Source organism: Anthonomus grandis, chromosome 6, assembly GCF_022605725.1.
Source record: "Anthonomus grandis grandis chromosome 6, icAntGran1.3, whole genome shotgun sequence".
NCBI lineage: Eukaryota > Metazoa > Arthropoda > Insecta > Coleoptera > Curculionidae > Anthonomus > Anthonomus grandis.
Window position 1 is genome coordinate 35,031,353 of NC_065551.1, and position 16,413 is coordinate 35,047,765.

The following is a 16,413-nucleotide window of genomic DNA, read 5'->3' on the forward strand; positions in this document are numbered from 1 at the left end:
CTCGGTAATCCAGAAACAGCATCCCGGTTCCAGAAATATCCTGTCAGAGGTAGACCATAAATTAAAACTAGACTTAACCTAAACATTATTTCCTTGCCCTACTAATTAAAAGCACAGTTACTTATTGTTTGCCTTATAATAATAAAAATAATGTCGACTCAGGTTGATCGAGTCGGTTCGGTTGCAATCAGCCTATGACACACATTTGGAACTTGGTTGACCTTGCCGACTAGACACATTGGTCCCTTCATTCATCTTCATTCATCTCAGTTCCAGGAATCTTAAGCGATCGCTTTAAAATTATATTTATCGTCTCTAATTGGTCTAAACACGTAAGAAAAATAACATTTTCAGAAGATCCATAATATTTCCAGACCGTCAAATAAAGTAGAATGTCAAAAAGTGCACTTTTAGTCCTCGTATCCCTCATGAATGTTCATGTCAGATCCAGATCGCTTTAATTTATTTCATTTATTTCGAGTTTTCAACATTAATAAACCTGAAAGATATTAGAATTGTTTCACATGCAATAAAAATTGAATAAAATTAAAAAAGTTAGGGTATGGAAAACAACAATTATTTCAAATTTTTTAAACACGATAAAAAATGATTCAAAAGCCTGGAAGAGTTAAGGAACATTATGTAAAATTTCTGCAAAAGATAAAAAATAATTCCAAATGCCTAGGATATAATTAAAATTCACCCCGAAAGTTTGCTTGGAAATCCTGAAAAATAATTTCAAATTTATAAAAATGTTCAAATAAACACGTTATATAAAAATAAAATTATTAAAAAAATCTGAAATACGGAAAATAAATTGAAAAAATAATGAAATGCCTGAAAAAATTGAAAAATCACCTCAAAAGCTTAAAAAATATAAAACACTATGAAAAAATAATCCCAAATGCTTGGAAGACATAAAAAGTTCCTTTGAAGCCCTAAGAATTCTTAAAACATTTATTTTCAATTTTAAAAGCTCACGAGAGTAAGAAACTTATTTCAAATGTCTGAGAATTATAAAAAATTACCCCCAAGTGTCTGAAATAAGTTTTAAAATAACCTCGAAAGCCAGAAGCTTGGACAATATGGAAAATTATTGTAAATTTTAAAAGGAAAATTGGATTGGAAAGTTATTTCAAATACCTGAAAAATTTTTTTTGTATAAATCCATTTTTTCAATTTATTTTAAATAAATCTCTGAAAAAAGGTTTTAAATATTTAGATTTATTGAAATTTTAGAGTTTTTTTCCTAAATCCATTTTTTTTTCGACGTTTTTCTCAGATACATCTCTAGAAAAACTTTAAAATATTCAAAATATCCAAAATATCTGGTATTCTTTTTTTGCTTATTTTTCTGGTCTTCGGCGTTAAAATTCTTGGAAGATATTAAAATTATTTCAGCTGCCAATAAAATCAAAACAACGAACATTTCAAATCTGAAACTCGAAAATTTGCAAAAAAAAAATAAAATTTATTTCAAATTTGTAGGCATAAAAATATTTCTCAAATGCCTAGAATGAATTGAAAAATATTTGAAATTTCTGAAAGGTAGCAAAAATAACGTCTGGAATAAATTGAAAAATCATCTGGAAAGTATGAAAAATGCAACACGTTTTTTCAAATATCAGGTTCACAATGAAAAATTGCCCCAAAAACCTGGAAAAATTGGAAAATCATTTTAAAAGCCTAGAAAATTATAAAAATTACACTTACTATTTTTTATCCTAAATTAGCTATATTTCAAGTAAATTTCTGCAAAAGAATTCAAAATACTTTTTTTTTTAATTTTAGAGCCTTTTTTCTTTGGATTATATTCTCTTTAATATTTTTAGCGTTTGCTCCATATATTTAGGACCAATAATAGCTGAGAAATATCAATTTTTCTCTAAAAAGTCGTAAGACCTTTCTCGATATGAATTTACTTTTAGATATTTATTTCAAATACATATGCGCCTAAAAAACCCACGATTTCTGTGGGTCTTCTGAACCCTAAAAATTTTCCTCTGTGAAAACTGAAAATTTTCCTCGTTTCACCGTATACACACAAGAACAAAAACATATTGCGCGATATATTTTTAGATTTAGCCATTGTCCGAAAGTCAGTGGAAGGTAAAGCAGAACGTTGTTGTTTCATTATAAATTGCTTTGTCGTTTTTCGCTCTTGGAGCGGGCGCTTTTTCTTTTACGGACAATACTTTTACCGCCCTTGGCAAACTGGACTGCACACTTTATGATTTAGTGTAATTTGTTTTTTATTTTATTTTTTTGAATATTTGTTTTTTTCTTTATGTGCCACAAATAGTCAAATACTTTGTTACGAGTTTAGGTTCATTGGTCTGTAACAGAAAGTCTGGAAGAATTCTGGATCATCTAGATATGTTACTTTTCTTACGTGTTTATACTGAATACAGACGATAAATATAATTTTATAGCTATCGTTTCAGATTCCTGGACCTGATATGGAGATTCATGAAGATCTGAAGGATAGAAGTGCACTTTTTGACATTCTATCTATTATATTGACATTCTAATTTGGAGAAATTTACTTGAAATAAATTGGAAAACTAGCTGATTTAGGTTAAAAAATAGTTAGTATAATTTTTAAATTATTCCAGGCTTTTGGAGTAATTTTTCATTGTGATCCTGATATTTTAAAAAATGTGTCGTATTTTTCAAACGTTCCAGATGATTTTTCAATTTATTCCAAACGTTTACCGGTATTTTTGCCGTCTTTCAGGAATTTAAATTTTTTTTTAATTTATTATTTATGGGCATTTGAGAAATATTTTTATTCCTGAAAATTTGAAATAAATTTTAATTTTATTTTAAGCAAATTTTCGAGTTTCATATTTGAAACGTTCGTTGTTTTGATTTTATTGGCAGCTGAAATAATTTTAATATCTTCCAAGAATTTTAACGCCGAAGGCCTGAAAAATAAACAAAAGAAGAATACCAAAAATTTGATGTTTTTTTCCAGAGACGTATCTGAAATAAATGTCGAAAAAAAAATTTAGGGAAAAAAAAGCTCTAACATTTCAATAAATCTATCTATTTAAAGCCTTTTTTAGAGATTTAGTTGAAATAAATTGAAAAAATTGCTGATCTAGAATTATAAAAAATTAGTAATTTATCATATTTTCCAGGCATTTGAAATGATTTTCCAACTTTTCCAGACTTTTAAAATTTAGAATAATGTTCCATATTGTCCAAGCTTTTGGCTTTCGAGGTGATTTCAAAACTTATTCCAGGCACTTGTGGGTAATTTTTTATAATTTTCAGACATTTGAAATAAGTTTCTTACTCTCATAAGCTTTTAAAATTTAAAATAATTGTTTATGCCTTCCAGGCTTCAAAGGAATTTTTTATTCCAGGCATTTGAGTAATTTTTTTCGTATTTTTTCTTTTAGAAATATTGAAATAATTTTTTATGACCTCCAAGCATTTGGGGTTATTTTTTTCATAGTGTTTTATATTTTCTAAACTTTTGAGGTAATTTTTCAATATTTTCCAGGCATTTAACGTAAATTTTTATATTTTCCAGACAATTGAAATAAATTTATTTCTCTTACCAATTTTTAAAATTAAAATAATTTTTGATATCTTTGAGGCCTTCAAAAAAGACCTCCTAAAAAAAAATTGTATTTTATTCCAGGCATTTGAGTTATTTTTCATGTAATTTTTTTTTAGAAATTTGAAATAATTTTTAATGTCTTTCAGGCATTTGGAAAAGTTTTTTATTGTGATCCTGGCATTTGAACGAATATTTAATATTTTCCAAACTTTCAAGGTGCCTTTTCGATTTATTTCAGACATATAAAGTTACTTTTGGCATTTTTCAGGAATTTAAAATACTTTTTGTTTTCCAGGCATTTGGTTATTTTTTCAATTGATTTCAGGCACTTAAGATTTGTCAAAATTATTTTTATTTTTCTATAACGTGTTTATGTCAACATTTTTAGAAATTTTAAATAACTTTTTATGTTTTTCAAGCAGACTTTCAAGGTGAATTTTAATTATATTCTAGGCATTCGGAATTATTTTTTTATATTTTGTACAAATTTTAAATAATGTTCTCTAATTTCTGGATCTGAGATGAACATTTATGAGGATAAGAGGGCTAAAAGTGCACTTTTTTACATTATTTCACATTTGACGATCTGGAAATACTCTGGACGTTCTGGAACTGTTACTCTCCTTATTTTTAGAGATTTTCAAAGTTTATCTTTTTACGTTTACATTTATTTTTACGCAAGTATTTCAGAAAAACCCCTGAAATTTTTTTTTAAAATAACTAGAATATATAGAAATCTTAAAAGCTAGAAAGTACATCTCACCGTGTCATGATGAGATCTGAGCAAACTTTTAAAAATTTTTGACTCTCAAAAAGGTTTTTTTAAAGTGCATTTGAAATAATTCTTTGTTTAATTTCAAGTTTTTGGAGGATTTTTTTAAAATTTTATTCCAGGCTTTTAGAACCATTTTTTGCTTTATTTTAGAAATCTGGAGCTAAAATTGAGACATTTAAAATAGGTATTATCTTATTCCAGGCTTTTGGTGCAATGTTATTTTCTTCAGGCATTTAAGGATAAAAAATGAAGCATTTGAAATAATTTTTTGTTTAATTTCAGATTTTTGGAGGATTTAAACATTTTATTCCAGGCTTCTAGAATCATTTTTTGCTTTATTTCAGATATCTAGAGCTAAAAATGAGACATTTGAAGTAGGTGTAATTTTATTTTGAGGTATAATGACTTTCTTTATTTCAGGCATTTGAGGATCAAATATGAGGCATTTGAAATAAATTAATATTTTATTCCAGTCATCTGGGGATAAAAATAAATATTTAAAATATTTTTTAGCTTCTTCTAGGTTTTTGGTACAGTTTTTTAATTAATTTTAGGCATTTAAGGATAAAAAAAAAATCACTTAAAATAATGTAAAAATTTATTTTATGCATCTAGACATAAAAATAAAGTTTCTAAAATATGCAGGGATTTAAGGATAGGAGATGATGCATGAAAAATAATTTTTTATTTTATAACAGTTTTTCGATTCATTTCCATTAAACTCTCAATGATTAAAATGTGGCCTTTGAAATAATTTGATATTTCATCCTATTCTTTTTGCTGTTAATCAAATAGCTAATGTTCCTGGTATTTCAAATATTTTTCCCTGGTCTTCTAGGTTTTTGAACCTAGGATTACTTCGAACATCTGGAATAAAAGAAAAAAATATTTGAAATGCATGAGGCATTCTTATCATTTAATGCCTGAAATAAAGAAAAAAAATTACCAATAGAGTGAAATACGTATGTAAAGTATTTTAGGTCTTACTTTTATTTCAATATGCCTAAAATAAAAGGAAAAATCATACCATAGAATAAGATAAAAAATATTTCAGATGTCTTGAATTTATCTTCAGATGCCTAGAATAAGATATTAAAATATTTTAAGTGACTCAGTTTTTGCCCTCAAATGCCTAAAATAAGTTAAAAAGTTAACGAAAAGCCTGAAATAAGAAAAAAATTCACATAATATCTCATTTTTATTCTCAGATTCCCGAAATAAGGTACTTATTTATTTCAAATGCCTTATTTTTCAGCATCAATTGCGTGAAATAAAAGAAGACATTTGACTAAAAAACCTAGAATAAGATTTAAAAAATAAATATTTCAGACGTCTGATTTTTATCCCCAGATGCCTGAAACAAAATAAAAAATAGTTTAAAAACCTGGACTAAAAATATCCTAAAAAAACATGAAAAACCCTTTTGAGGGTCAAAATTCCTATAGATTTTTTTTTAGGTATTCTTATGATGCACTTTTTAAACCTTTAGGATTTTAAGAAATTCTAGTTCTCACAGCTTTTCCCAGGGATATGTCTGAATTAACTTTGTAAAAATAAAGATTTATTTAATAAAAAAAACCTGGAATAATTCCAGTGTCTACAGAAGAAAAACCGTTAGGGTTCAGAAAACTCACTATACTATAAGAAACCTTTTTAGGCACAATTATCATTTAAACCTTGAGATGATAAAAAGCCCTTCTAGAGCCCAATAACCCAATTAATAAATCTAAACCACATATCCCAAGAAAATCAAAAATAAATGGTTTTGCAATAAATAACTCCTCAACAGGATTTTTTTTTCCACCTATATAACCATCTAACGTAATTTTTCTTCTCCAGGCAATAGTTCTGCCCCCGCTGGCAAAATGGCCTTATGAGAACGGCTTCACCTTCACGACGTGGTTTCGACTCGATCCCATAAACTCTGTCAATATCGAGAGGGAAAAGCCTTATTTATACTGGTAAGAAATTGCTTTTTTTTTGCCTCCTTCCATCTCCTCCATATCCTTCTCTGTTACGTGTTTATGCTTTTCCAGCTACGGACGCTTCCATTTGCCACTGACAGAAATCTGTTTTGTGGAAAAATCCTTTTTTTCTTTCTCTCTTCGATCATTCGTCGATATATAGAAAAAAATAAAATTATTTACTTATTGCAGCTTCAAGACCAGCAAGGGTGTCGGCTACACGGCTCACTTTGTCGGAAACTGTTTGGTTCTGACGTCAATGAAAGTTAAAGGAAAGGGATTTCAGCACTGCGTGAAATACGAATTTCAACCGAGAAAGGTAAGGGAAGCATAACGAACCGATTGCATTGCTGTTATGTGAAATAAGTGTCGAGATGTCGAATGCATTTAAGTTATGCATCATTTTTTTTTTAATTCGAGTTTCCTTGAAGCTTTCCTAAAGGTTTTAATTAATGTCGCTAATTAATACGGTGAAGTGCTTTTTATTTTTTGCGTGCCATTGAACTAATTTTGTAAAATTTCCAGGCACTTTTCCCCTTGTTCCTATATCACCGTTTGATTTCCTAAATAGGGTTTGGATTTTCGGGAATTAGTGTTTTTCTCCTTAAATCTGTTCAATTATACGAGAAAAGCAGAATTTTATTCCCATATTTTTCGAATTCTTTGTGTTCATATTTTTCGAGTGTCTAGGACTTCTGGAAATAATGTTTTTCGGGTTAAACTAATGCCGAAGATAGTTGATTGGTATAAAAATTGGTATAATTGAACCAGTTGGTTCAATCAAAAAAATATCACTTTTTATCACTATAAAAGTTTCTAAAAAAATTAAAGATTGTAAGTTGTTTCGATTAATCTGTGAGTTTATTACAGGTCATGCGGTTTTATTCATAATTTTAAACTTCTGTAGCAGTATATCAAAATAAAGTATTAGGCTTTCGCTATATAAATACAAAAAGGATCGTTCTAATTAAACGTGAATCACCCCCATTTAAATTATGCACATTTTATCTCCAAAAAAAAAAAGAGAAGAAGAAGAAGACTAAAAGCCGAACAATGTTTTCGGGTTCGCTAAAAGTTACGGGAGACCCCGACCGCACGGACGGTCCATCTCGGCAGGGATTTCGAAACCGCGACATGCACCCGAAATTCGAATAATTTCGACGAAAACCGCCCCCGGAAATTCCGTCGAGTAATTTTCTACCGAATGTTTGTAACGTCCTGGTTTCATAAAGGGTGGTTTTCAGTTTAAACAGCGAAATACTTCAATTAGTTGGGAATTCGATGCGCCCGAGTGTTTTTGTCTAATTTTGGGTGAAAATAGTTGAGAAGAGTCTTTGAATTAAGTATTAAAAACTAACAAATTTTTCTATAAAATAAAGTTGCTTCAAGGAATTCCTCTGGTCCCTTCCAAATTTCTCTAAAGCTTATTCAGCCTAGAAAAAAAAACAGAAAGAAAACCCACCTGAATATTTACATTTCATTAATATTCAAGTACCAAGTAAACGGGGGTAGTGGTGTGCATTTCGGAAATAACTTTAGAATCCGAACGCTTTACTAAGTCGGCTATTTATTTTGGAAAATTATTTCCCCTCGGTTTCGGAATATAAAATTAGGAAAACATTTACATTTTCAGTTTTCACAGCCCGGGGAGTTATTTTAATAATTGTTTTTGTTACGAGCTTTACTGAATCAAAAATTACAAAAATTTCTGGTTTTAAGTGTTGTGCCAAGAAAAACTGTATTATTAGTGTGTGCATCAATTGTTTCTCAATATACCACAATGGCTGTTTAAATCGATCGGGTGGTATTATTCGAATAATAGATAAAACTAAAATTGTTTGTTGCTTGGCGCCGGTTAATCTGACATGCGCTGACAGCGAAAATAACAACACCTCTATCAACAAATTGCAAATAGCAAAAATGTCTATGGAAATTATTTACCTTAAGAAAATTGTCGATGAAATGTGTGATAAAAAAAACATTTTAAAGCAAAATATTATTATTCGCAAGGTCGTAGCTCTTCTAATAGCTGAGATATGGCATTTTTGATGCCCATTTTTGGCCTCAAAAACGGACGTCGAAAACGACTTTTTCAGGATTTTCAAAGTGCTCTTATTCCCTTAGTTCTGCTCGGATCCTGTTATAACCCGGTGTTTTCGTAATCTAGGTGACCCAAATAAGATGCTGGTATACTTAGTTTGATTTCGAAAAAAATCAATTTTTGGTGAAAAAATTCGATACGGGGGGGTATACCAGAAAAATGAAAAAACCCAAACTTTGAAGGTCGATATCTCGGCTTCTGTTGGAGCTATCGGGAAAATTCCAACGGTTTTGTCTTAGTTTTGTCGTTTTGAATCCAACGAGACCATCCGCAAGGTCGTAGCTCTTCTAATAGCTGAGATATGGCATTTTTGATGCCCATTTTTGGCCTCAAAAACGGACGTCGAAAACGACTTTTTCAGGATTTTCAAAGTGCTCCTATTCCCTTAGTTCTGCTCGGATCCTGTTATAACCCGGTGTTTTCGTAATCTAGGTGACCCAAATAAGATGCTGGTATACTTAGTTTAAATTCGAAAAAAATCAATTTTTGGTGAAAAAATTCGATACGGGGGGGTATACCAGAAAAATGAAAAAACCCAAACTTTGAAGGTCGATATCTCGGCTTCTGTTGGAGCTATCGGGAAAATTCCAACGGTTTTGTCTTAGTTTCGTCGTTTTGAATCCAACGAGACCATCCGCAAGGTCGTAGCTCTTCTAATAGCTGAGATATGGCATTTTTGATGCCCATTTTTGGCCTCAAAAACGGACGTCGAAAACGACTTTTTCAGGATTTTCAAAGTGCTCTTATTCCCTTAGTTCTGCTCGGATCCTGTTATAACTCGGTGTTTTCGTAATCTAGGTGACCCAAATAAGATGCTGGTATACTTAGTTTGATTTCGAAAAAAATCAATTTTTGGTGAAAAAATTCGATACGGGGGGGTATACCCGAAAAATGAAAAAACCCAAACTTTGAAGGTCGATATCTCGGCTTCTGTTGGAGCTATCGGGAAAATTCCAACGGTTTTGTCTTAGTTTCGTCGTTTTGAATCCAACGAGACCATCCGCAAGGTCGTAGCTCTTCTAATAGCTGAGATATGGCATTTTTGATGCCCATTTTTGGCCTCAAAAACGGACGTCGAAAACGACTTTTTCAGGATTTTCAAAGTGCTCTTATTCCCTTAGTTCTGCTCGGATCCTGTTATAACCCGGTGTTTTCGTAATCTAGGTGACCCAAATAAGATGCTGGTATACTTAGTTTGATTTCGAAAAAAATCAATTTTTGGTGAAAAAATTCGATACGGGGGGGTATACCAGAAAAATGAAAAAACCCAAACTTTGAAGGTCGATATCTCGGCTTCTGTTGGAGCTATCGGGAAAATTCCAACGGTTTTGTCTTAGTTTCGTCGTTTTGAATCCAACGAGACCATCCGAAAGGTCGTAGCTCTTCTAATAGCTGAGATATGGCATTTTTGATGCCCATTTTTGGCCTCAAAAACGGACGTCGAAAACGACTTTTTCAGGATTTTCAAAGTGCTCTTATTCCCTTAGTTCTGCTCGGATCCTGTTATAACCCGGTGTTTTCGTAATCTAGGTGACCCAAATAAGATGCTGGTATACTTAGTTTGATTTCGAAAAAAATCAATTTTTGGTGAAAAAATTCGATACGGGGGGGTATACCAGAAAAATGAAAAAACCCAAACTTTGAAGGTCGATATCTCGGCTTCTGTTGGAGCTATCGGGAAAATTCCAACGGTTTTGTCTTAGTTTCGTCGTTTTGAATCCAACGAGACCATCCGCAAGGCCGTAGCTCTTCTAATAGCTGAGATATGGCATTTTTGATGCCCATTTTTGGCCTCAAAAACGGACGTCGAAAACGACTTTTTCAGGATTTTCAAAGTGCTCTTATTCCCTTAGTTCTGCTCGGATCCTGTTATAACCCGGTGTTTTCGTAATCTAGGTGACCCAAATAAGATGCTGGTATACTTAGTTTGATTTCGAAAAAAATCAATTTTTGGTGAAAAAATTCGATACGGGGGGGTATACCCGAAAAATGAAAAAACCCAAACTTTGAAGGTCGATATCTCGGCTTCTGTTGGAGCTATCGGGAAAATTCCAACGATTTTGTCTTAGTTTCGTCGTTTTGAATCCAACGAGACCATCTGCAAGGTCGTAGCTCTTCTAATAGCTGAGATATGGCATTTTTGATGCCCATTTTTGGCCTCAAAAACGGACGTCGAAAACGACTTTTTCAGGATTTTCAAAGTGCTCTTATTCCCTTAGTTCTGCTCGGATCCTGTTATAACCCGGTGTTTTCGTAATCTAGGTGACCCAAATAAGATGCTGGTATACTTAGTTTGATTTCGAAAAAAATCAATTTTTGGTGAAAAAATTCGATACGGGGGGGTATACCAGAAAAATGAAAAAACCCAAACTTTGAAGGTCGATATCTCGGCTTCTGTTGGAGCTATCGGGAAAATTCCAACGGTTTTGTCTTAGTTTCGTCGTTTTGAATCCAACGAGACCATCCGCAAGGTCGTAGCTCTTCTAATAGCTGAGATATGGCATTTTTGATGCCCATTTTTGGCCTCAAAAACGGACGTCGAAAACGACTTTTTCAGGATTTTCAAAGTGCTCTTATTCCCTTAGTTCTGCTTGGATCCTGTTATAACCCGGTGTTTTCGTATTCTAGGTGACCCAAATAAGACGCTGGTATAATTAGTTTAAATTCGAAAAAAATCAATTTTTGCTGAAAAAATTCGATACGGGGGGGTATACCAGAAAAATGAAAAAACCCAAACTTTGAAGGTCGATATCTCGGCTTCTGTTGGAGCTATCGGGAAAATTCCAACGGTTTTGTCTTAGTTTCGTCGTTTTGAATCCAACGAGACCATCCGCAAGGTCGTAGCTCTTCTAATAGCTGAGATATGGCATTTTTGATGCCCATTTTTGGCCTCAAAAACGGACGTCGAAAACGACTTTTTCAGGATTTTCAAAGTGCTCTTATTCCCTTAGTTCTGCTCGGATCCTGTTATAACCCGGTGTTTTCGTAATCTAGGTGACCCAAATAAGATGCTGGTATACTTAGTTTGATTTCGAAAAAAATCAATTTTTGGTGAAAAAATTCGATACGGGGGGGTATACCCGAAAAATGAAAAATTCCAAACTTTGAAGGTCGATATCTCGGCTTCTGTTGGAGCTATTGAGAAAATTCCAACGGTTTTGTCTTAGTTTCGTCGTTCTGAATCCAACGAGACCATCCGCAAGGTCGTAGCTCTTCTAATAGCTGAGATATGGCATTTTTGATGCCCATTTTTGGCCTCAAAAACGGACGTCGAAAACGACTTTTTCAGGATTTTTAAAGTGCTCTTATTCCCTTAGTTCTGCTCGGATCCTGTTATAACCCGGTGTTTTCGTAATCTAGGTGACCCAAATAAGATGCTGGTATACTTAGTTTAAATTCGAAAAAAATCAATTTTTGGTGAAAAAATTCGATACGGGGGGGTATACCAGAAAAATGAAAAAACCCAAACTTTGAAGGTCGATATCTCGGCTTCTGTTGGAGCTATCGAGAAAATTCCAACGGTTTTGTCTTAGTTTCGTCGTTTTGAATCCAACGAGACCATCCGCAAGGTCGTAGCTCTTCTAATAGCTGAGATATGGCATTTTTGATGCCCATTTTTGGCCTCAAAAACGGACGTCGAAAACGACTTTTTCAGGATTTTCAAAGTGCTCTCATTCCCTTAGTTCTGCTCAAATCCTGTTATAACCCGGTGTTTTCGTAATCTAGGTGACCTAAATAAGACGCTGGTATACTTAGTTTGATTTCGAAAAAAATCAATTTTTGCTGAAAAAATTCGATACGGGGGGGTATACCAGAAAAATGAAAAAACCCAAACTTTGAAGGTCGATATCTCGATTTCTCTGGGTGCTATCGGTAAAATTCCAACGGTGTTGTCCTAGTTTCATCATTCTGAATCCAACGAGACCATCCGCAAGGTCGTAGCTCCTCTAATAGCTGAGATATGGCATTTTTGATGCCCATTTTTGGTCTCAAAAACGGACGTCGAAAACGACTTTTTCAGGATTTTCAAAGTGCTCTTATTCCCTTAGTTCTGCTCGGATCCCAAATAAGACGCTGCTATAATATTAAAAATTATTCTTTTTACGTTTGCTGAGAAATAAACATTTTAAGTTTCATAAACACCAGTTGTAATTATTATACATTTTAATATACATAAGTTCTTATTTAAAGTGACGTTTTATAAAAAATCAGTAAAACTTTACAAGTACAGGGTTGTATTTTTAAAACGAATTTACGGCATCTAAAGTAAATTTTTTTCTTTTTTTATAAACATTTTACATTGTTTTCACAAATGATTTACAGCAAATTCATAGTAAAAAACCATTTAATTAGTAAAACATTACAACTTATAAAATTGTAATTTTACAATAAATTTACGATATTCTTACAATATCTGCTGTAAATTTCCTGGTTTTTTGTCGAATTTTTACAACGTTAATTCAAGAATTTTACACAACTACTATCATAAAATTAAATACCAGTAAATCGATTTTTACATGAATGGCGTAAAATTACAAGTAAAAGTAAAATCATCACAATTTTTACTGGCATTATATAACCAATAATATTTGTTGTAAATTCACGTGACTCGTTTTTACACTGTATGACAAAAATGTAAATATTATGGACTTATTGCTAATTATTAAATTGATATGAGAAAAAAATATCTTACTGCATAATTTAATCGGACGTGACAAATCTTTTGATATTTTTTTTTAAAACTTTATGCTACTAAATAAATTATGTACTTATAGTACTTACTACTAAAAATATAATAAAATATATGGCACGCTTATAAAAAAATAAAAAAAATATATTTTTACTAATTGGTAATAATATTTATACAATTTTAGTGCATAACTAAATTGGCTGTGAGGCATTTATTTATTAATGAAATTAAATCAAACTACATTATTTATTTATCGTTGCCTTGACAAAGTAAATTAATGCATAATATTTAACGAGCTCTTTAATATTTAAAAAGAATATAGAAATTATTCATAATATTTAAATGAACAAATTAATTTTGATGCATAATTAAAATATATCAGTGGCACTTGTCTATACAAATTATCAAGTAATTACAGCAAAAAACGTACATAATATCCAGTTAAAAATATATTTGTATGTATAACTTAATTATATGTGATGCACTTAGTTTTTTTTTTAATATATTATCTTACCGAAGACAGTATTTTTAGGAAATAATCTTATGAATAATATATTTAAAATGACTTATTTGAAAATTCACTTCCCTCGTCGATCTGCATAAGAAATTACGTTGAAAATGAAGGTAATAAATGGATCTGTTTGATGTTTCTTGAAAAAAAGTTCGTTAAAAAAAAATGTTTATTAAGTTAATAAAAGAATTTTTGGTACACGACGTTTCGTCTATAGGATGACATCGTCAACTTTTTTGAATACCTAGAAAAAAGTAATTATTATATATACAAATGACTGGTGAGAAGTTAATTTCTGTTGCCTAAAAGGCAATTTTTTTTACTATTTTAATTCCTGAGATATTATTAATAAAATATGCTTTAAAAAAATTCTTTTCCATTGTTCTTTTCATGATTACAGACAGTAAAAAAAAATAAATATTTCTTAAATTTATTTTTCAAATGCTTTAAAACTTGTGCATTTTGATGCATAACTTAAATACACACGAGGCACTTATTCACATTAAAAATCAACTCTAACAGTGACAAATTTAAATAACAACAACTCTAATCCATGTTTCCCGTTTTATTTCAGTGGTACATGCTGGCCATCGTGTACATTTACAACAGATGGACGAAGAGCGAAATCAAATGTTTCGTGAACGGTCAATTAGCGTCCAACACCGAAATGGCCTGGTTCGTGTCCACTAATGACGTAAGTAAATTAAATCCTCTATATTTACATATTAAAGTGACATTTTTTGAAAACCTCACACGTCACTCCTATTTTCAATTAAAGTTTCCCCATGTTCAGTTCGTTATCATGCACGTCGATCATAATAATAATAAAATTATAATTGGGGCAGACATGTGAACAATTGCACGTCCGTATGCATGAATATTTCCGATAGTAATGGCCCGTGTTACGCGTGTCATTTCGAATTTTAGGGTTTTTAATGAGACGTCGCCCTGTAAATTTCAATTTGGGAAAATGACGATTTATTTGTGACAGTATTGATTTTATTTTTTTTTTTATGATATTTGATCCACATTAATTAAATGTCTGAATAAATTTTTTTTTCTACTTTTTTTAATTACATTGTTAGTTAGAACTTTAACTATAAATATCGAATAAAATGTCTGCATGATATACGTTGAGGAATTTAATATATTTATATTTACGTTTTATTCACGTTAAATAATAAAAAAACTGAATTTCCACTTATTGGCGTTAGGGTTATGAAATAGGACTTCTTCACATTTTACCCGAAAATTTTAAGGTTATATGAGAAAAGTATAGATTTTTTTATCACTTATAATTTTCTTGAAAAGCATTTTTTCTTAGACATGTTCTGCATAAAAACCGTTTTTTATTAAACTTACCCTTAGCCCCCCACCCACCCCACACTACTTACCAGTAAGAAATTGTTTTCAAAAATCATTGTTTTTCAAAATAATACGCATGAATAACAGCTGGTTTTGTACTTAGTATTTAATCTAATAACACAGTTTGCTTATTTAAATTTAATGCAATTATAAATATTTATATTAATAAATATTTAATATAAAAACAGAGCTATTAGATTGGATACTTTGGACGAAAAATGGTGATTTCTCAAAAGAATTTCTTACTGGACAAATATTTGGGGTGGGTGGGGGGGTAAGGGTTGTGTTGATAAAAAACTATGTTTTTGCAGAAAATATTTATTGAATATTTAATTTAATAACACTGTTTATTAAAATTTGATATAATTTTATATATAAATATTTAGTGTAAAAACAGCGTTATTAGATTAGATAATATGGACGAAAAACAGTGATTTTTTAGAAAAATCTCATCAAATATTTGAGGTGTATTAATCGAGTTTAAAAACTAGATATATAAGTCCCATGACAATTTTTTTAAATGTCCCTCCTTTTTGTAAACAGAATCGTATATGATATACTTATTATTGTACAGTTTAATAAATATACCTTAATCATATACGGTTGATAAATATGCCAAAATCAGAAATTTATTAAAAAATCGTTGAATAAATATATAATTAACGATAATATACGATGTGTTGCTTGAGTCTCTTAGAAATGAAAAATTGCAAAATGTTGACTATTAGAATTTAAGATATTGACGTGTCAATAAGAGGAAAATTATTCTCGTTCTTACAGGCACTTCTGGAATAAGAATTGGAATATCTTGACACTCAGTGTATGGATTTTTGCAATTTCTTTAAAAAATACTAAGGGAGTTTTTAGAGTCTTTAAAATATCAAAAACTTCGAAATGTTGACTACTAGAACTTAAGATATTGACGTGAAAAAAGTTAAAGAATTTTTTTTTAAGACTTTATGACTTATCTTGAAAAAACTGAATTTTCACTTATTTGCACTGAAAAATGGCTGTTTTACTGCCATTTTCATGACGATACACCTGGCTTTCGAAAAATAAAATGGGGTTTCTTCACATTTTACCCGAAAACCTTAAGGTTATGTGAGAAAAGTACAGATACAAAAATTATAGAATTTTTTATCACTTATAATCTTCTTTTCAAGAATTTTTTCTCAGGCAACTATTTTCTGCAAAAAAAAAACGTTTTTCATTAAACTTACCCTTAGCCCCCCACCCACCCCACACAACTTACCGGTAAGAAATTGTTTTTAAAAATCATTGTTTTTCAAAAATAATACGCATGAATAACAGCTGGTTTTGTAATTAGTATCTAACCTAATAACACAGTTTGTTTATTTAAATTTAATACAATTATAAATATATATATTAATAAATATTTAATACAAAAACAGAGCTATTAGATTGGATACTTTGGA

The 16,413-nt window shown here is 30.9% G+C and overlaps 1 protein-coding gene across 6 annotated transcripts in view; it reads left to right on the top strand.

Moving 5' to 3' along the window:
* Positions 1-16,413, top strand: part of LOC126737822 (neurobeachin) — a 529,789-nt gene that overhangs the window by 185,348 nt on the left and 328,028 nt on the right. For all 6 annotated transcript variants that reach the window (XM_050442884.1, XM_050442885.1, XM_050442880.1 and 3 more), the window contains exons 6-8: positions 6,186-6,307; positions 6,503-6,629; positions 14,187-14,306. In XM_050442884.1, the coding sequence (XP_050298841.1) occupies positions 6,186-6,307; positions 6,503-6,629; positions 14,187-14,306 (369 nt within the window). The remainder of the gene's footprint in view (positions 1-6,185; positions 6,308-6,502; positions 6,630-14,186; positions 14,307-16,413) is intronic.